This window comes from Acartia tonsa, chromosome 7 (genome assembly GCF_053477335.1).
Source record: "Acartia tonsa isolate MP-2025a chromosome 7, ASM5347733v1, whole genome shotgun sequence".
Lineage (NCBI taxonomy): Eukaryota > Metazoa > Arthropoda > Copepoda > Calanoida > Acartiidae > Acartia > Acartia tonsa.
The window spans coordinates 9,061,024-9,083,166 of NC_137266.1; the positions used below are offsets into that span (position 1 = coordinate 9,061,024).

The following is a 22,143-nucleotide window of genomic DNA, read 5'->3' on the forward strand; positions in this document are numbered from 1 at the left end:
TATAGAGGAGGAATAGAGGGGGCATGAGCTATAGGTATTAGGTAACTCTGTCCACAGGGCGGGAACCCTGTCCCGATATTTTATTGGATATTTGAAATCAGCTATTATCGTCGGAAATATGACTAAAGCCGAGTCCCTACAAAAGAAAAACACGTAATTTGCTAGCAGACAAAAAGGTTCTCTGCCACTAAGGCCAAGTAGTCGTCTAGATTATACATTTATACTTATACATTTATTGGATAGATAAAGGGTAGAAAATGATGGAATATTTCTGATTTGTAATAAGAATAATAATACTCAGATAATAGAATAAGTTGATTTTGGGATAACGGGGAAACATATATGGATAGTAGTAATAGAACTGTTTAAGACTTTAAGGACACGTAAAGTGGAGGGTGAAATATAAACCCCCTACCCTCATTTTTAACGTAGATTTTAAAAAGAAAAAGTAAAATATTTTTTGGGGGTTTGACAAATTTTGGAAGGTTGAGATACCCTCCCCCAAAATAGTTAAAAACATTTCCTGGACCTATAAGAAGCTTCACTGTAATATAGAAACATATCGCTCCAGCGGTTAGTGAGATCCTTCGCTACAGACAAAAAAAAACGTACTACAAAAAAATCTAAAAATCTAGTCAAATGTTTTACTAATTTCAAACTGCTGTTAAATTCGCCCCAAAAAAATCACGAAACCTCTTATGCATTTATTTCTGTGTTGTAATTAAATTTTCCTGACGTCAATAATATCCCATTCAAAAAGTTGCATTTAAAATCCTGAAAACAGAAATAAACAAATAGAAAACTCTTGTATAAATTGATAATTGTATACAGTGTATAGAGTTGCAAAATAGAAACAACAATGTTGGAGATCTATTTTTATTTTTCTCAAAATTAATCAACGAAAAATATTTTTACAATAATCCTTATACTAAAGTAACAGGATGTCTATGTTTGTCTGTGTGTTTGTGTGTTTGTACCGAAGGATCTCGCTAACCGCTGAACCGTTTGGGTTCTCCTTAACAGGGTAGCTTCTCATAGGTCCCGGGAAGGTTTATAACTATTTTGGGGGAGGGTACCACCACCCTCTCAAGAGAAATCGCCCCTAGAAAAAAATTGCCCATCCCGAAAAAGAGACTTGAACGAAACATAAAGCAATAATTTCTCTAATTAGATATTTTAAATAAGAAAAAAAACATTCAAAGTGCCACTAGAGGCCTCTAGGGGCGTAGCCGCTAGTTTAGTATAAAGTCCCAAGCAAAAATTCTTATTTAAAAGTAACAGAGTGTGTGACTGTCTGTACAGAAGAATTTCGCATAACGCTGAACCGACATGGTTCTCCTTTACAATGTAGCTGCTTATAGGTTGAGGGAAGGGTTAGAACTATCTTTGGGGAGGTTATAACCACCTTCAAAGAAAACTAGCCCCCCAAAAGATTAACCATCTGCTTAAAAAAAAAACTTTTCTTTAAGAATTAAAATTAAAAGTGGTGGGTTGACTTTCAATCAACCCCCCGCTTTCCTTAAGTACCCCTCTAGGCCTCTAGGGGCAAAGCCGCTAGTAATTTGATATAATAACTAGTGGCTTCTAGCCTCTAGGGGCTTTTTTCCTAAAGGTTCAGAGAAGAATTTAAAAAATTTGTTTACAAATTTTTAGATGTTTTCTGTATTTTATAACATTTTTTAACTTTTTATAACTCTTTATAAGATTTTATAATTCTTTATAACTTTTTATATAACAAACATTTTTATTATAAGACTGCCTTGCAATTTTGACTTTTCATCAATTTTGTAAGTCTCCAAATGAGCCCAGTAAGCTGAAACTGGGAACCCACCAACTTCATTAACCTACTCCTGCCCAAAATGCTTGCTATCAATCAAACCAATCAACTCTAACAAACTGAAACTTAACCCTTTATAGTCGGGCCCCTTGCCGCACCTTAATCGGTCGGGGGGGGGGGGGCGTTCAACGCCCCCCCTAATTATCTCAGTTCCTATTAGAGCTAGAGGGCTAAATATTTTTGTGCAAGTCCCCTGTTTGATAATGAATTTCCGACCTTTTATAAGTCTAAGTCAATTTTTGCTTCCTTCACCCTTTTATTTAATAACCTTTGTTTTTAGGTCTTTTTTTATTTAAAAATTTCAAACGGCTGTAATTTTCTTATTTTTGAAGCTAGAAGAAAAATTTTTTCCCAGAAAATGTTTATTTTTATGTAAATTTTACATTAGAAATATCAAAATATAAATTTCAGCGGCCGCAGCTGTACTTGGCAGCTGCCAGCCGCCGCAGTCGACAGTCGGCGGGAAAACGGCGGCGGATCTTCATGAAATTTTAATACGTTATGTAGACATGTAAGAAAAGATTATGTTTAAAATTTGAAGTCTCTTAAAGATTTCTGGAGACCTGGAGGATCAGGACCTGCATGATCATACCTGGAACCTGAAAATGACTTGAACACCTATATTTCATATAAGAATGTACTACTAGAGGATTTTTTAGTATTTTGGTATGATAAAATGCTTTGTTTTAGTCAAAAAAATATTTTTGCTCTTTACCTGGATGACCCTGCCAGGTTTGCTGGCATCCTGTGCCCGCCAGGATGGAGATATTAAAAAAATTCCAACTCTCAGTTGTGTGTCATACCCATACCTAAAAAGTCAAGCAGTTTGGGCTCTTTATCTTTCACACACAGAAAATGAGATAGAAAAAACCGGATGAGGGGGCGTTCAACGCCCCCCCCCCCCGACCGTTAAGGGTTAATATTCCCGACACCATTGGTTGATTTTCAAAGATCAATTTTAGAGTCGGCACAAGGTCATTGGGGTAGGGAAAAACGGTTATTTAACCCCTACCCCCTGTAGTGTTTTACTCTCTTAAATAAATAAAAAATCTTCTAATATTTTTTATGAAAATCTACAAAAAAATTTGTTTGACATCTTATTTTTTATAATTAAAAAAAAATTTGTTGATTTCTATATAAGGTATTATTAATGCCCCAACTTTATAAAATCCTTATACTAAAGTAACAGGATGTTTGTTTGTCTGTGTGTCTGTACCGAAGGATCTCGCTAACTGCTGAACCGATCGGGTTCTCCTTAACAGGATAGATTCTCATAAGTCCCGATAAGGTTTATAACTCTTTTGGGGGAGGGTACAGCCTCCCAAGAGAAATCACAAAAAACGCCAACATAAACGTCAAACGCAAAATAGACATATTTTAAATATAAAAAAAAACATTTAAAGTGCACTAGAGGCCTCTAGGGGCGTAGCCGCTAGTAATGCACAAAGGAACAACATTACAGACCATAAGACTAAATTATGAAATATTTGGCATGGGTTCAGGATTATAACTTATGGAGTAATTGTAAGTAGACCATCAAATTCTTGAATGACAATTTGTCATAAAGTAGCAATTGCGAACTAACTATTATTTTAGAAATAGATTTTATTTTAACAAGGATGACAACATCAATGAAAAATAAACGGACAAAGAACCAAATAAGTTTAATACTGGATTTTCTTTTATGAGGAATTTTTTCACAAAAAAATCAGCAGTATCTTGAATAATGGCCGAGAAAGTAATATTTCCCTAATAGCGTTATGGACGGACGGACAATGGCAATTATACCTTCTAGAAGAACCTATTTCTATATAGATATGCAAAATTCTTATTTGTTATAAACAAAACGAAGTAAATTTTTGGTTAAAGTGTACTTAACCTTGTGTATATATAGGTATTACATTTTTACAAACAATGAGGTTGTTCAGAACATTTTTCAAAGATAATTCTTTAAAGAACATATGCCATGAGCATTTTAAAGTTTTCCAACATATCTGTTGGCTAAAAGATGACCTAAATAGTTTAATTTATATTGCTATATGTATTCATACATTTTAGTAAATAAAACAATTAGCTAAATAATCACTTTTACAAGAAAAACACGTATCTTGGAAAGAAAATGAAGTAGCGGGTTTGTGTTTTGATAGATATTTTAGGTTAGGTAAATATTAATGTTTGGGTTAGAAAATAGGCCTCGCAGGGGATAACAATAGGAGAAAAGCGACGAAACCCGCAACTTTTAATTTTGTTGACCCAAAAAACTTCCAAAATAAAAATATATGCTCATTTAATCTATATTTGAATTAATAAAATGCCCAGTCTACTATTATTACATTATTTACTACTAGGAGCCTCTAGGAGCACTTGCGGAGGGGGGATTTTTGGGGGATTCATTTTTTCTAGGGGCGATTTCTCTTTGGAGGGTGGTGGTACCCTCCCCAAAAATAGTTATAAACCTTCCCATGAGAGGCTACCCTGTAAAGGAGAATCTTATCGGTTCAGCCGTTAGCGAGATCCCTCAGTAAAGACAAATACACACCCTCTTACTTTATTATAGGGATTTAAAAACTGTGTTGTAATGTTTGAACACCTGTATGTCAATATATTGTGTGTAATTACAAAATATATAGATACAAGGTGAAAGGGAGTTCATACACAAATGCTAAATTTTAATTAGAAAGAAAATAGCCACACAAACTTAAAAGGCATTTATTCATTAAAAAACGGTTACAATATAACACGGATGGAAAAAATTGAAGCTTTACAAATCAGTCAAGAAATGACATGACAGATAATCGAACATTTACACAAATAGAGTAACAACTAATTTAAAATTAAAAAAATCACTTAAATGCAAGATGCTGAATTTTGACATACATAATAAGACTTGGTTAGTAATATGCTTGGGTCATATAATTATGTTAAATAGTTCAAGGAATCCATTTTTCAAAAATCAAGTAAATAGCGGTAATGGCGGTAAAAAAGCAAAAAATTATTCTGTTTAATATTAACATACGGACTTTTTGATATTGATTATAGAGTTGCTACGCTTAGAAATTGTACTTAACTGGTACAGGAATCATCATCCAAAATTTGAAATCGATTCTAAAATGCCTAAACTAACGATCAGAGGTATCCCTTACAGACGGACGTACGGATGGACCTTCGCTTATAACATATTATGACAGTTTTGTATGTCTGACTTAGTGATGGCTCAAGCTCCCAAAGTTTTGACACCACACTAATCAACAACTTTTTAATTACAAAAGACGAAGCCAGATTTTAAGATACACAACATACTCTTTGAATAGATAGATATTAAATTTGTATAAAGTCCACATAGAATAAAAAAAAAAAAAGATTATTTGTAAAACATCATGTTTCATGCATTAAGCAATCTTCAGTTACACTTGGCACTATGTCTGCACTTGCTGTTGATCTCAGACCTCTTGTTGAGCATGTTGACGTCATTGTTGAAGATATTTGTATAGATAGGATTAATTCAAATATAAAAGTGACAGGATGTCTGTAAGTCTATGTCTCTATTCCAGGGAAGGTGTATACCTTTTTAATGCGAGGGGTACAACTAAGATAAATCACTCCTAGAAAAAAAAGTGCCGCTAGGCAGCGCCTCTGTATGACTTACTGGACTTTCATATACTAGTTTTTTTGGTGTAGGTACCTTCATCTTCCCGTTCTTGGAAAGTATATCCCCCCAGTACCACCCAAAGTTTTTTTTTGTTAAATGAAAACGGTCTCCCTTTCCCCATATTCACCTAGAGGCGTCTTTAGGGGCTTAGCCTCTGGTTAAAAAAAGTATGTCAGTGCTTTGAGTTGGATTTATATTTCTTTGAAAAAAGTATTTTATTCCTACAATGGAGAAGTAAAGAAAATCATTTGTAGCTTAGCATTTTATTTTTGTTTTATGTATGTTTTGAAATCTAATTAGAAATTAAAATCAGCTTTATTGCCCATAAAAGAATAAAATTGTTTACAAGGGTTATACCAGTTTACATTTACAGTAAAAGAAATACTTTCCTTTTTTACTTCTTAAAATGTATCATTACTAATTTATTAGTTACTAGCTGCTAAGCCACTAGCCTCTAGGCGCTCTGCATTAGCGGAGGGGAAGAAAGGGGCGAGATAAATAGCCTAAAACAATATCAAGATTTAAATCTTAATCCCATAACTGGATCTATTTAAAGATTCCCTCAAAGGGAAAAATCAATCGGTTCAGTAGTTATTGAGATCTTAAGCTTCAGACAAAAAAACCTTACTACTTTATGTAACAGGATATGCTTAATGGGCCAAATTGTCGCCCTTTTGTTTCTTTGTAGTGAAGGTACTATATAATCAAATTGGAATGTCCGTCTGTCCTAACAGGATATCTGTCATTGTGTCAAAGGATCTCGCCAACCACTGAACCTATAGGGTTCTCCTTTACAGCTTCTTGTAGATCCAGGGAAGGTTTATAACTATTTTGAGAGAATGTACTAAAACCCTCCTAAGATAAAAAGATCTATAGAAAAAATGCCCTTTACCATTTTTGTTTTTGTGTTTAAAGTAAATTTTTTCAAAGTGGAGAGACTCCCCCTCCCCTCCTTCAAGAGAACGGTGCATCATATAAGAAACAAAATTATACATATTTTATAGGATGACAGATATACGAACCAACTGGTGAACTCGATGCTCGAGGAAGAACTGAACCAGATGAGAATTGAGGAACAAATGAATATGGAGAATAGTCGTAAGTATTTTTAGTATTTTTATCCATCAAAATTTCATGTATTGACAGATATTAATAATTAATATACAAGTTGTTTCAATTTGTTGTATATTCTTAAATGTGTTGGTACCTTCCCACTAAGTGCCCTTTGAGCATAAAACAGGTAAAATGTTACAAAGGCGATACAAAAACTATTTTTTAAAAATCTATTTTCTTAGATTAATCTTTTAGGATTGTGCCTTTCAAATATACTAAATATTCTAAAATTTTAAAGAAATATGACAGTTCATTTTTTATAGTGGAAATCTCCTAATATAGATTTGTTTTGTGTAAAATTAGTTTGAATTCAAAATTGTAAACTCCAACATAGAACCCAGAATATTTAGTTATAAAACATAGTTTCCAGTAAATTGTAAAAACTGAAACAAAAAAGTGTGAACACATAAAAAAGATTTAATTACTCAACTTTTGCTCAACAGTTTTCATACAAACCAGCAAATTTTATAATTGAAGTAGTGAAGCTTTGTTTTATTTGAATTTATCCCTTTTTTCTAACAAGTTCTCAATTCTTTTCTTCATAAGCCCAATTTCATTGGTTGTTTTGTTTTCCCCGTTTACTTATATTTGAGTGTCCTATGCCCAGTTCACAAATAACTTATAAAGGTCGACCGATTTTTTCTGTAGGTCATCCTAAAAAAGTACAACCCACAAATACCTTTATAAAATCGGTCAACCTAAAGCTTCTATGGGTCGACCTAAAATTTCCTTTGTCGACCTATAGGTCGACCTTTTTTTTTTGTGAACTGTGCCCTACTTTAATGATCTAATTGTTTAACTTTTTACATATTTCTTAATATGTCTTTTATGTTACGCACCTAACATTTCTGATTGGAAGGGATGTTGGATGGCAGAAAAGGGCATAAAACCATCGAAAGTAGTTATCGAAATCTTATGCTACAGACGAAAAAAACTTTCAAATTTATATAAGTACTACCGGCTGTGACCCATCCATCTAAGAGCTCTGTATTCAAAGGGGCAGGGAAGAGCAGAAAATAGCATAAAACCACAACAAGAGTTAAATCTATCAATAAAAGAGCCTAAACAATCACCTGATACTTTCCTCGAAGAGAAATAATTATTTTGTTTATGTTATTGTAAAAACACCCCACTTACTCAACTACCCCCGGATTTTTGGATTGGAAACTCGTTTTTTTGCAAAAACTAAAAAAAGTTTTTCAGAGGCTCAACAACAAAGTAATTACAATCAAGTAATAAATATTTGGAGGTAGAGATACAGTTGTAATGGGAAATTATAATGCTTACAAATATATAATCATAATTTAAAGCAATTTTAAGCTGGTATTATGCCGATATTTCAAATTTAAGAACTCTTTGTAAGATTCAATATGGTTGATAATGTAATATTAATGATTTTCTTAGGGAAAAACTGTAAAGTACATTAAATTCAAGAACTATTCCATTTTCTTTTTCTATTACCCATGGTTGCATTAAAGTTATCTAACAAAGAATAATAAGTTCTAGTACATTATATATTTCTACTGAATTATTATTAAGTTTTGTTTTTAAAATAAATAGACATAAAAATCATGTATTTTATAAGCAAGTACAATTTTGTGAATCTTTTTTTATGAACCTACCTAACTTTCTAACCAATACATTTTTCCATGTATTGCACTTTGTGAACAATGGATTCATTAGCTTTTCAGGCTATTTAACCAACCATGGTCTGACCTTTGTAAGGTTTAAACACTGATGCCAAGTTAGAATTATTGTATTTTAATTTATGATATATTTATAATATTACTTTTGGCTGCAGATTTAGCCAAATTCAAATTCTTCAGAAAAAATATTTTTGAGTGTAAGAAAAGTAATTTCTTGAAAATGCTTAAAACTATAAATAAATAATTTTATAATTATTTGACAAATTAAAGCCTAATTTTCTGGTTTTTCAATATACAAATCCAAGACATCTAGTATATTGATGGATAACTTAATTCTTATATATTTTTTAAAAATTTTTCTAGTCATTGGTGATTGTATAAAAAAGAGGAAACAATAAAAACTATTAAAAAGTAGTAATAAATGAAGAATATATTTAAATTTATGCTCATCATTTAAAGAAGAAACATATTTATTACAAAATAGATTTTTCTAATTGTCAAGTCTTATTTAATTGGAATGAAGGTCACCAATCTGCCCATGAATAAAGTTATAGCATCCTGAAATAATTGTTCCTCACAAGGTATAATTATGCTACATTCCTTTCATCATTATTGATGCAATTTAAACTTTAAGGCCACATTACTGTTAAACTGTTTATACAGTAGTTCTATTTATATATGTATAAATGTACTCAAAAATGTTAAAGTATAAGAAATTTTTAAATTATAAATTTTTTTTCATATTGGCTTTTTCAAAATTTTAAAAAATTTAATTTGCATTTTTTTGGAATAATGATGTTTAGAAAAAATAATTAAAAATGTTTGCAAAGATAATTACTAAAATTACTAGAATGTTTTAGCATTAAGATATTTGTCTAACTATTTTTTTAAGGACAAAAAATACAAAATGATTAACTTATTCCATTTCTTTTTAGTAACCTAGCGGCTCCATCCCTAGAGGCCTCAATGGGCTCTTGAGGGACAATATCTCTTAGGAGGGCGGTGCTACCCTCCCTTAAATATGTATAAATCTTCCCATGACCTAAGAGAAGATACTCTATTAAAGTGAACCTGATCGGTTCAGTAGTTAGCAAAATCCTTTGGTACAATCATACAGACAAACACACAGACAGACAAACACACAAAAAGACAAAGAGACAGACAGACATCCTGTTACTTTATCATAAGGATAATTGCATCTACTGCAGTACACGGTAAAATATTGCTGGTAAGCAATATTTCCAAAAATCTATGAATTTTGAAAGCTGGTAGCTGCCAAACGGCTGAACGTACAGTTCATGCCCGCACACTGTTTTAAGCGGTATAAGAAGGCCTACAAATAGTCTTGAATAGCCATAAATCAATAATGCATAATTATCTCGCAGTGCAGAGAAATGCGCAAAAAGACCTATTTTACGCGTTTTTTCTTCAGTGAAGCTTTCCCTGTGCATAATTGGATCTTGGCTATTCCAGATTATTTGTAGGCCTTCTTATGCCGCTTAAAATGGTGTGCGGGTATGATCTGTACGTTCAGCCGTTTGGCAGCTAACAGCCTTTAAAATTCATAGATTTTTGGAAATATTGCTTACCAGCAATATTTTACCGTAAGCTGCAGTAGATCCGATTTTTAAAAAGTTTCTTTCAGAAGGAAGGTAAATATTTTGACATATGATCACAAAAAAATATAATTACTTATAAATTGATTCACAAATTTAAATCAATTATGCAACAATAATAAACCCATTAAAAAGCAATTTTCTTGACATCAAAACTCATTTGAAACAACAATAGATGATTTGCTTATGTTGAATTTAATGGTCAAAACACTACAAATGGAAAAAATAACATCATTGAATTTATTTAGAAAAAGATTTACACTCAGATAAATAAGTTCTTATGACAGAGACTTTTTGTTGATAAGCAAGCATAATATTATAACAAGGATGACAACATCCATAAGAAGGAAAGCTCAAAAATTATGGATGGATATCCTGAAAAAATTAACTATGGAACAGTTTCATAAAAAACATTAAACTAAAAAAATCAGGAAACCTTGTAGGATTTATACATGAAAATCTAGGAATTGATCTAGCACCTCAACCAATTTTCAAATCTTAATGAAACTTTGTTGGGATATGTAAATTGTTAACTTATTTAATCCCTAAAAACATCAGCCGTCTCTCTTGAAAAAGAGTAAAGAAAATCATGAAAACTTAAAAATCTAGAAATCGATCTAGCAACCCAACCATTAAGCAAATAACAACAAAACTTAATAAATGTATGCAGAATATTGAGGTTTTCAATCCCTGAAAATTTCAGCCGTTTAAAGTGAATAGGAGTTGAGAAAATCAAGAAAACTAAAAAATGTAGTAATCGATCTAGCAACCCAATTAATTGACGAATTTTAATAAGACTTCGTGAAAATATAAATAATGTTAACATATTTAATCCCTGAAAATTTCATCCTCCTATATTATATAGGAGCCGGGAAAATCACGTTTCCCCTACTTCGTGACTGACGGACGGACATTTCGAATTATAGAGTAGCTTCGCTACTAATAAATTGATCTATATTGAGATCATTTCTTACAACAACAAAAAGTAAGGAAGAACTTAAAGATTTAAATCTTAAATTTTTCAGGCTTTAGAATTAAGAATTTTTCTTGGAATTTAATCAAAAACATTTGATATAAAATAAATGGATTTGTCAACAAAACCTTTCAGAAATTTAGAGAATTAGAGTATTAGGGTAGAACAAGGATAAATGTGCAAAGTGTTTGAAAAAATAAAAATAAAAAAACTTTCATTTATTTTCCTAATGTTGGAACTAAATCTTTAAATATGAAACAGTTTCTTTTCATAATAAATTTACAACATTCTAAATGTTAGAATAAAGGGGTGAAAAAAGGGCCTAATTTAAAGAATAATGATGATATTTACTTGTTTCTTTTGAGTTTTTTTTTCAGAGAGATTCAAATTTGCCAAATTTGTTACTAAATCCTTTTATCTAAACAAATATTTTAATTTAGAAATTTAACAAAAAACCTTTAACATAATGACGAATTTTTTTAATATTTTAAAAACAATCTGTAAATTATAGTTTAATTTGAATTATAAATTATTGTACAAAGAACCAGAAGAAAGTATATAAGAAAAAAGAAGTAAGTTTTTGAGGGAAAATATGCTGTGAAAAATTATCTTCTTCTGGTGGAAACATTTCTTATTTTCCATCCTGTGCCATTTCTCAATTTGGTGGCTGAAAGAAAAAACAAGGATGACAATAGTAGAAATAGCGCAATAGTTTCATTGCTTGAAAGTTCATTTGCATTATTTGTAATTATAAAAAGAATATAGAAAAAATTTAAACATGTATTTTTTTAATCAGTCAATACTAAATTAATAATATTATTCTAAAAGCCTCACAGTTTGTAATTTTAAAGTTTTTTTTGTAATAAGGTAACAATTATAAAATTTTTACAGATTACAGATTCTTTTTATGATTTCTTTTAGACTGCATTTAGTTGCAAACTAAGAACCTACAATTTGAAATTGTATCATTACATACAAATAAAACTATACAGTTGAAAAAAAGGAAAGAGTAGCTAAACTCTGGAAAAGTAATTACAGAACCAATGACATTTACTGACAAGTCTCTTATGTAATATACAAATTTTGCTTACATATTAAGAAAGATACACATTAAGAGATATAAGTTTTCCGGAATTTTAATGTAGGGAGGAGATTTGAAATCTGCATCAAATTTTAAGGATTTTTTATAAATTCGTTTTTTGTATAATTCTTTATCTAAAAGCGGAAATACGTTTTAAGTTAATTAATTTTGACCAATAGGATAGGTGGATTTTAAACTACCTGCGCTCTAATTGGTTGAATGATGTACGACATCCAATCAGAGCGCAGATTTTTTAAATCCACCAATCACGGATGCCAAAATAAATTAACTTAATTTGTATTTCCGCTTTTAGATAAAGAATTATACAAAAAACGAATTTTATAAAAAATTCCTAAAATTTGATTCAGATTTCAAATCTCCTCCCTACATTAAAATTCCGGAAAACTTATATCTCTTAACCCTTAACGGTCGGGGGGGGGGGGGCGTTGAACGCCCCCCCATCCGGTTTTTTCTATCTCATTTTCTGTGTGTGAAAGATAAAGAGCCCAAACTGCTTGACTTTTTAAGTATGGGTATGACACATAACTGAGAGTTGGAATTTTTTGAATATCTCCATCCTGGCGGGCACAGGATGCCAGCAAACCTGGCAGGGTCATCCAGGTAAAGAGCAAAAATATTTTTTTGACTAAAACAAAGCATTTTATCATACCAAAATACTAAAAAATCCTCTAGTAGTACATCCTTATATGAAATACAGGTGTTCAAGTCACTTTCAGGTTCCAGGTATGATCCTGCAGGTCCTGATCCTCCAGGTCTCCAGAAATCTTTAAAAGGCTCCTGTGGCCGCAATTTTTGACTTAGAGACTTCAAATTTTAAACTTTAGCTTTTTCTACATGTCTACACAACGTATTAAAATTTCATGAAGATCCGCCGCCGTTTTTCCGCCGACCGCCGACTGCGGCGGCTGGCAGCTGCCAAGTACAGCTGCGGCCGCTGAAATTTATATTTTGATATTTCTAATGTAAAATTTACATAAAAATAAACATTTTCTGGGAAAAAATTTTTCTTCTAGCTTCAAAAATAAGAAAATTACAGCCGTTTGAAATTTTTAAATAAAAATGACCTAAAAACAAAGGTTGTTAAATAAAAGGGTGAAGGAAGCGAAAATTTACTTAGACTTATAAAAGGTCGGAAATTCATTATCAAACAGGGGACGTGCACAAAAAAATTTAGCCCTCTAGCTCTAATAGGAACTGAGATAATTAGGGGGGGCATTGAACGCCCCCCCCCCCCCCCGACCGATTAAGGTGCGGCAAGGGGCCCGACTGTAAAGGGTTAATACACATTAGATATCATTCATTTTGATACATAGACAGGCTTTCAAGGCTGGTATATGGACATCCAATTTTATAGAATATCCAATTATGTAAATTTGTTATATGAAATGTCCTCTTAAGCACTTTCATGGATGCTGTAACAGATTCTTTTTTAAATATATGAAAATAGATTTATAGTATCAAAGTGAGCAACTCATTTAGCTAAATTTCTTATGATTTCCTTTTTTTTTTTTTTTTTTTTTTTTTTTTTTTTTTTTTTTTATTATTTGATTCTTTATTTGTCTTAGTTATATACATAAAAACGTTTACATCTGAATTATAAGAGTTATTATAACAATATTAAACAAAGATTATTCCAAGATATTCTCTTTAAAAAAGTGTTAGTTGATTGTAAACCAGAAGTAAAAAAAAGAGAAAGAAAAATTGCCGTTTATCATAAAAGGTGTACATTTAAATTAAGTCAAGACTTATTCAACAAATCTATTCTCAAAATATGTCAATTTTATACTAAAAAGATAGAACTTCAGTAAGTTCTAGAAAAAAAATAAGGGTCATTAAGAAATTACAAAAATGTTTATGATACAAATATTAGGTCAATACTAATCCTAAATATATACTGATTAAAACTGTGTAAAGGATACAAAGCTGAACTTTAAACTGTAAATGATGGATAAATAACAGCTTATACCAATAACGAATTTAATTCGGGGGAAAAGTCACGAAACCTATACATGTTTTTCAGCTGTCGTTGGGGGGCAACACATCGTAATATTGACGACCTCTCTATTTGCCCCCTAAATATTATTTTAGAATTAAATCCATTGTTTGTTATATCTATCCCTGGATAAATAAGTGTGGCCTGTTAAATGAAAACTGCAGAATGCTTTAATGGGCAGACTACCGAAAGCTTCACCTCAAGAATATTGTTTAGGTTATATACTGACCCTCTATTGGATGAGGTAATTTTTCTTGTCTGTAACCATGTGAAAAACATGCCTAAATTCACATGGTTAAAGTTAGAATAACAAGAAATAATAATCCTCGGGATCATAATTTTTTTTTCTACTATACTAATTTATCAATACCCACCTATAAACTCTACAGGTGAGATGAAGTTGAGGTGAAATACTTAAGTGTGTCTAAAGATTTGGTGTGTTTGTTGTAAGTGTAAAGTGTAGGAATTATATGTTACATATGGATTTGAAAAAACAAACACTTTTTAGAAATGCCCTCATTTGCAGGTAGTTTTCTTTCTATATTCGAAGTATGACATTTATCCAGGGTCGAATTGATATGTTGTTAATTTTTCATATCCTAATTTATAATTTTTGTTTTTAAGCAAAAATTTTCTTTGAAAGGAAATAAATTCAAGTAGATTTGAATTTAAAGGGATCTTTTTTTTCAGTCTTGACTGAAAGATAAAAAATAAGACAAGTGTAATTTCAATATTAACTACATTAATAATGTTTTTGGTGAGCGTTTTTGGGACTCCTACTAACAGCCAGCTTGAGTCGAAATTAAATTCCATATTCTGTAGAAATTCTGTGAAGTAGTTTGATGTAAAGTTTGTGGTGACGGGACAGTCCAGAAAAAAGTGCTGTGTTGTTTCTCTCGGTGCGGGTAGATTACGGTCCAACTTACAAAGTGTACATTCTGGAGATTCTGGCCTAAAATTAGAGATATTAGCATTAAAATAGTTATAATTGTTAATGGACCTAAATGCGAATTCTCGGATATTTATTGGTAAAAAGGAAAAAGTCCATACTTTTTGCCATTTACGCTCTCTCTCTATGTCAAATTCTCTTATTTTCGCCCAGTTATACCTATTTACGTAAGACTTACACTTTTCTATCCTCTGATCATCATTTGATAAGAAGTAACGAAAATGTTTTGACTTTACTTTTGGCTTTAAAAAAAGTGAACTGATTTTAGTTTGGGGCTTTGAAAGTTTACACCTATATAAAGCAATATTGTGCTGAACAAATCCTCGAAGTCTCAAAAATTCCATGTAATTAAAATTGACCTTTGATTTGATGTTAAAGTTTCTATAATCTAGACATATATTATCAATATTTAACAGGTCTCCAAAACAAATTGACTTTATATCATTTTCATATCGTACCCATGTTGTTTCTGTAAAAATTGCCCTGCTTACAATTTGTTTTTCACTATTACAGAAGAAATTATTTTTAAAAATTCTCATATCTTTTATGTTATCATGGTTTAGCCAAAATGAATTTGAAAATATTATATATGATTCAATAATTCTAGATAAAATAGGATTAATATTCTTATCTAATTTTTCATTGAAATAAAATGGATCATTTGCTTGACATCTAGTATTTTTTATTTCTAAAGCCCAAGTATCTACTATAGATAAGGATTTTTTATACATTAAAATATCTAAAGAGCGTAAAAATTCTATTACTTTTGGTATTCCTAAACCTCCATTTTCAACACTTGAAAAGATTTTAGATTTTGCAATAGGTCTACTTTGACATAAGAAAGAAATAATGAGATTTTCAATTTGCAAAATTATTTCTTCAGATGGAAAGACAACTGCCCCTACATAATTCAGTAAAGGTAACATGAATCCCTTTATAATTGCAATTTTTCCAGGTGTAGTAAGGTAGAAAAGTGCCCAAAAATTTCTAACTTTTGACATTTTAGTGACAATTTTGTTCCAATTATTTTGCATATTAGACAGTTTTGAATCAAAATGTAAACCTAAAATATCAAAATCATCAACCAATTCAATACCAATTAAATCCAATTCCAGAAAAAAATCATTTGATGGCTTCCTACCTATAATACAAATTTTGGTTTTGTTTACATTAGTTCTTAAATTAGAAACTTGTGCAAAGTAGGTAAGAATTTGAAAAATAGTATTTAAAGCAATGGCAGTTGGAGTAAATGCAACATTACAATCATCGGCAAATGCTGATTCAGGGTCTGGCTGTGTATCTGTGTCGGTCAATTTAAAAGGTATAGCTCTTGGTATTACAATTTCATTGCTAATTGATATAGTAAGTAATAAAGGAGTTAGGGCAATTTTAAAAATGTTAGGACTTGGCCTATCACCTTGCATATAACCAACTTTCATGGGAAAGTTAGGTGTTATTCCAGTATCGGTCAGAATGTGGGCAAATCTATCATTCATGCATGTTAAAATCATATTTATCATATTTGGGCCAAAATTCATAAATTCCAATACATCTCTTAAATATCCATGTCCAATACAGTCAAAGGCTGAGTGAAAATCAATTAAAGCAATTGCTAGAGATGAGTTGGAAGCTAAAGTTTTAGAAATTAGTTCATAAATTTGAATCAAATTTTCCTGAATAGTGTATTTAGAAGAATAAGCTTTTTGAGATCTGATATTTATTTTGTCAATTACTTTTTTTAACCTATTGTCAATAACCCCAGAGAAAATTTTGTACACAGTAGACAAACAAAAAATTGTCCTCCAAGATTTAATTTTTGAAAGGTCAGAATTTTTTTTGGCTATAAGTCTAATTTTACCACATCTTAGCATGCCTCTTAACTGTTTTTTATTAATCATTTCTTTAAAGCCTCTCAGTAAAGGTAAGCTTAAAATGTCCCAAAACTTAACCAACATTCTATAAGGAATACCATCTGGTCCTACACTAGAATTTAAATTAGCTGAACAAAGTGACTCTTTTAATTCATTAATAGAAATGTCTGCCTCTAATTTTTCTCTATCTGTGTTATTTAATTTATGTTCTAATATTTTTGGGTGATTTACATTATTGCCTAAAAAATCAAAGAGAGAAGAATTGGAAATAAAGGCTGTGCCAAATTTATTTTTAAAGTGATTTGTTAAAAACTCATTCCTTTCATTCTCACATGTAAAAGATTCACCTAAGTCATTCATAATTTGTGAGATAGAGTCAGCTTTTTTAGAATTTTTTAGCAAACTACTAAATGCTTTTGAGGCCTTTTCTGCATTTAAAATGTGGAAATACCCAGAAGTCTCTAACCTACGATAATTTTCTTCATCTTCCATTTTACTCAGACTGTTTTCAATATCAATGATTTTATTAAGTACAATTTCATCTGTGACATTTCCACACTTCAACGCGTTTAATGACTTTGACAAATCTTTTTGTATTTTTCTACTGCTCTTAAGAAAGTTTGATTGAGAGCTTATTATAGAATTTTTAATACAATTCAATAAAACTTCAAGGAAAGCATCATGACTAATATTTAAAGGCATTTCATACAATTCATTTAAAGGAGGAAGTAAATCAAAGAGATAATTTATGGCCCTATCTTTTTGTTCAATCCAGAACAATATTAGCCTATCATTTTTAAATTCTGTCAAACTTAGGTCATTCTTTAATCTAAATGCTAAACTTATCTGAGAAATAATGTCTTGTAGATGTAGCTTGTTAGGAACTTCAGAATGTTGTAGAACCAGCTCGTATACATGGATTCTCACACCCTCAGTAAGACCATCAATATCTAATAAAGAAGAATTTATAGTACATTCACGTTTTGAGATATTTTGATATGTATTGAAAACCAATTGTTTGTGGTCAAAGAGGGAAGCTTTTAATGGCTCATAATTACAAGAGCTAAAAGTATTTGCAAGCTGCGGACTCAGTAGAATATGATCGATTCTACTTCTGTTTGTCTTAGTTTTTGAGAAAGGAACATAACTAAATTCTAATTTAGTCGGATGAAGCAATCTAAATAAATCTACACAAAAATTTTCCTCTATCCACAAGGAAAGCTCTTTACAATGTTCTAAATTTGGCAATGAATTTGTATTTATCAAGTCTAAGTGTACGAGACCTTGTTCTGGTTGTATAGTTGTAGGTATTGCATTCAAATCTCCTGCGATAATGTAAAATGTATTTCCAATGCTCAATATTTTATCCCTTAACTGTCTAAAGAAATATTTGTTGTTATTTTGAGTTGGCCCATAGCATGATATTAATGAAATTCTACATTCATTTATTTTTAAATCCAAAATTAAAACATTTTCATCAATGGAACTAAAGCTTTTAATTATTTCATATTTCAAAGTTTGTTTGATTAAAATCGCTACACCCCTCTCCCCCTTTGAACTATTGCAATAAGATTTATAGCTACCAGCCATATTAAAACATAGTTCTTTACTGAAAATACTTTCTTTATTATTTAATCTAATATCCTGAACGAACAGTATATCAGGTTTAGTTTTAAGCATTGCATTAATTTTAAGTTTAAACTTGTTTATTGATGCTTTACCTACATTGTAAGTGCTTATATTGATTGAGTTGCAATTAAGAGAACTAAAATAAATATCCTTAAGTAAAGAAACATCTTGTGTTGAATTAACATTTTGAATATAATTCTTTTCAATGAAACTTAAATTATTCATTAAACATTACTTTATAATTCTTAATAAAAGATGAGCAAGTAACTAAATAAAAATCAACTAAATTTAATCTGTTGTAGATAAGACTAAACCTTGTATGTTTGTTAGAAGATGTTTCAAAGTAGGGGTTTGAATGCATAATAATTAGTAGGGGGGTAGAGAAAAAGAGGGGATAAATTGTTTGAAAAACTGGAATTTTAATTTTATTACAACTTCTGATAAATATATGAATATTGAATCTTACTAAGTTTATTATATGATTTCGGAACAAAAAGAAGACAACAAAGTAAACTAAAACTATATAATCCATAGCAAAAACAAAAATATTCAATTGAAATAATGTTATTTTTTAAAGCTTGAAATATTCAGAATAGCATGGCTGTTGCTTGAATTGTGAAACTAGTTTAGAATCTGCTGGTACTTTAACATTTTGGAGATGTATCCATGGTTTATTATAATCTTTTTCACGATAGGAAATAAATAAAGATTTACCAGTTTCAGTATTGGGTCTAATAAGAATATGTTTGTCTGTCAGGTCAATTTGCTCATTCTTATAGCTTGATAGTTGAGCACGTATTTTTGTAATATCGTCAACAATTGATTTAGGCCAATGAAAAGGGGTTTTTAGACCAATTTTGCTTACTTCTTTAACTACCATTGCCCTATCTTCCTTACTTTTAGTCTTAACAATAAAAGGAATGGTGTTTTTACCATTACGCAAAGTTGTTTGTTTAGCAAGTGGTATGATCTGTGCTTTAGCGATGATATCTTTCAATTCAGCAATTTCTTCCAAAGATTCCTTAGCCTTTTTAACTATTTCCCCGTGCTCTTTTAGATTTGCCCCAAAGTCCAAGTCAATAATCTTACATTGAGTGGCTGTTGCCTTTAAGTCTTCACAGCACTTTTTATAGGCAACCGAAGTTTCAACAGAGTTTACTAAATTCCCACATACTACATTTTTAGTCAAGGTTGCCTTAGTAGAGTCAGCTGCTTTTTCTAGCCCCCCAACCTTTCTAGCTAGAAGCATAAGCAGTTCTGCTGTATCATTCAAAATAGGCGACAGTTTGCTAACTAAACTTTTCGCTGTTACTTGGTCAGACCCCATATTTTCTGCTTTTTTTTCTAAACATTCCATGGTAGATGTTACATTTTGCCAATTTATCATAGCTCTTTCAACAATGTCACTAGGAGGTTGAATATCGCTATCACTTCCCTCTTATGATTTCCAGTTTACAAAATTAGCTAAAAGTTTTGTTCACAATTAAAAAAATGCTAGATAAGTATTTAAAATTATGAGAAACTTTTTAAAAATTTTTGCTTTGATTGTCCTTGTTAATTTTTAAAAACTATTAATCAAGGTAAAACTAAAAGCTAAATATTTAATTTTTCATTGGCTTTGTAGAATATAGACATTTAAAGTAAAAAAAGGAATAAATTCTAAAAAGATATTATGATGAAAAATACACTTTTTGCTTAAAAATTTAAATTTCTCTTTTTCACACCGTCAATGAAAATAAGTTTGTTGCAGTATTTCAATCATAGAAAAAAGTATAATTATCCCTGATAAATAAAAACATTCTTTAAGTCAAGAAAAGAGAAAAAAATTGGCCTATCATTCTAGTTTGTCTTTATTTGTGTCTGTTTATGTGTGTGTGTGTGTGTGTGTGTGTGTGTGTATAGTGTGTATGAGTGGGTGTGTGTATACAGCAAAAATGTTTTGGATACTTTAGCTTGGCTTTCTACCAAAGCCGAACATTCAGATTATTTCTTATAACATGCAAAAAATCTTATATGCTTCATTAGACATAGAGACTAATTTATAGATATATATATAAAGTTAGATAGAAACTCAGACAAATATCGAGATAGCTAAATAGCTATCTTTTAAAAAGTATAAAATGTCTTTAATTATGCATCACATTTTTATGTTCTTAATTTGCATTTCCTAAGACGCAATTTGTTTCTGTGCATATAATAAAAGATTTGTATATATAAGCATTTAACAACAGATTCATTAATGAAACATTTATAGTCTAACTTTGTGAATTAAGTATATTTTCTAAATGAATTATTTACACTTTTAAAAATATAGGAAATTTTTTTGTATAAGAAATAGATCATTTTGATTATATCTTTGAGTTGTATGAAAGATATTCAAAATATTTAGCAGAAATATTTATGTATTGGTCAGAAATGAATGAAAGTTGAAATGCCTTTGCTAAAGTCATCATAGTTTGCGCAATATTTAAAGTACAGGAAATAAATATAGCCACTCTGTAAATTAAATATTGTTATATCTTTCCAAATATTTTTTTTCAATGATATGTCTGTATTTTATAATTTATAGGAGGTGACATGTGCTTTGCATTTTTTATTTATTTAATAGTTGCTATGCCCCTAGTATCTATGGGAAGGTGAAGGAGGTCAGAAAATAGCCTACAACTACACAAATGCATTTATTAAGCATCCCTGAAAATTACCAGTAATTTCGAGATTTTTAGCTTTTAACTACTTCAGATTATTATAATAAAATTTTAAGACACCTGAGTATTTATAAATATTGCCTAAATTTAACCTTTTTTGGGAAAGATTCATGTTATTCCAATGGCCGGACTTTACACTAAACTCGCAGTTTATTTTCTTATCCGTTTATCAATAATTGCTTTTTGCTGCGTCCATTTGTCAAAGTGACATCCTTGTTAGCTCGACTTGTCAATTTGCAGACAAATTGCAAGGTCATTCCATAACATCCAGGTTGTTCTTGTAAAACTGGTAGATTTATTTATCGACAAAACTTAATATATATTATTTGTTAATCTAATAAAGAAACAAGTCCCTCTAAATCTTTTTTTTCTTTCTAATTTTGAAGTAGATCACAGTGCCACGGCGGTAAAATACATTTGTACCATCCTAGTTTTGATTAAGATCACCTTTGCTTATTAGTTTGTATGGATATCTCTATAGTTTTTTTTGATGGAAGAAGTGAAGGTGGTATTGTCCCCTCTCTTGTTGTTCGCTCCACCCCTCCCCCTCAAGAAGTTTGTTCAATACATTTTTATTAAACACAACTTATTTAATTGCTAAATTATGGTATTTTTAGAATCACTTATTTTGCGTTTTTAACAAGTTATTCCAGAATTCACTTTTGTAACAAAACCATCACATCTATAATACAAAGTAGCTTGATGTCTGTCTGTCTGTCTGTCCGTCCGTCCGTCCGTCCGTCCGTCCGTCCGTCTGAAGCTTAAGATCTCGGTAACCACTGAACCGATCGGATTCAACTCTTTAGGGTATATACCTATTGGTCCTGCGGTGGTTTTAAGCTATTTTCTTGGGGGTTGGGAACCCCCACCCCCCAAAAAACAAAAAAATCCTCCCCCCCATTTTTTTTTTACGAATTTTGCAAATTCGTAATTTAATCGCTATTTTTTTTCTTTTCTTACGAATTTTGCGAATTCTTTATTTAATCGAGAAAATGTTTTCCTACTGGGTAGGTGTGAAAATTTGCGATCCGTTCTGCTGGGTAAGTAATAGAAGATGCAA

The 22,143-nt window shown here is 30.8% G+C and overlaps 1 protein-coding gene across 8 annotated transcripts in view; it reads left to right on the top strand.

The window, feature by feature from the left end:
* LOC145324784 (uncharacterized) overlaps positions 1-22,143 on the top strand; it is a 138,800-nt gene that overhangs the window by 81,199 nt on the left and 35,458 nt on the right. For all 8 annotated transcript variants that reach the window (XR_013881323.1, XR_013881324.1, XM_080167418.1 and 5 more), the window contains one exon: positions 6,491-6,584. Coding sequence is in view for 6 of the 8 variants with exons in the window: in XM_080167418.1 (XP_080023544.1) it covers positions 6,491-6,584 (94 nt within the window). In the remaining 2 variants the exon portion in view is untranslated. The remainder of the gene's footprint in view (positions 1-6,490; positions 6,585-22,143) is intronic.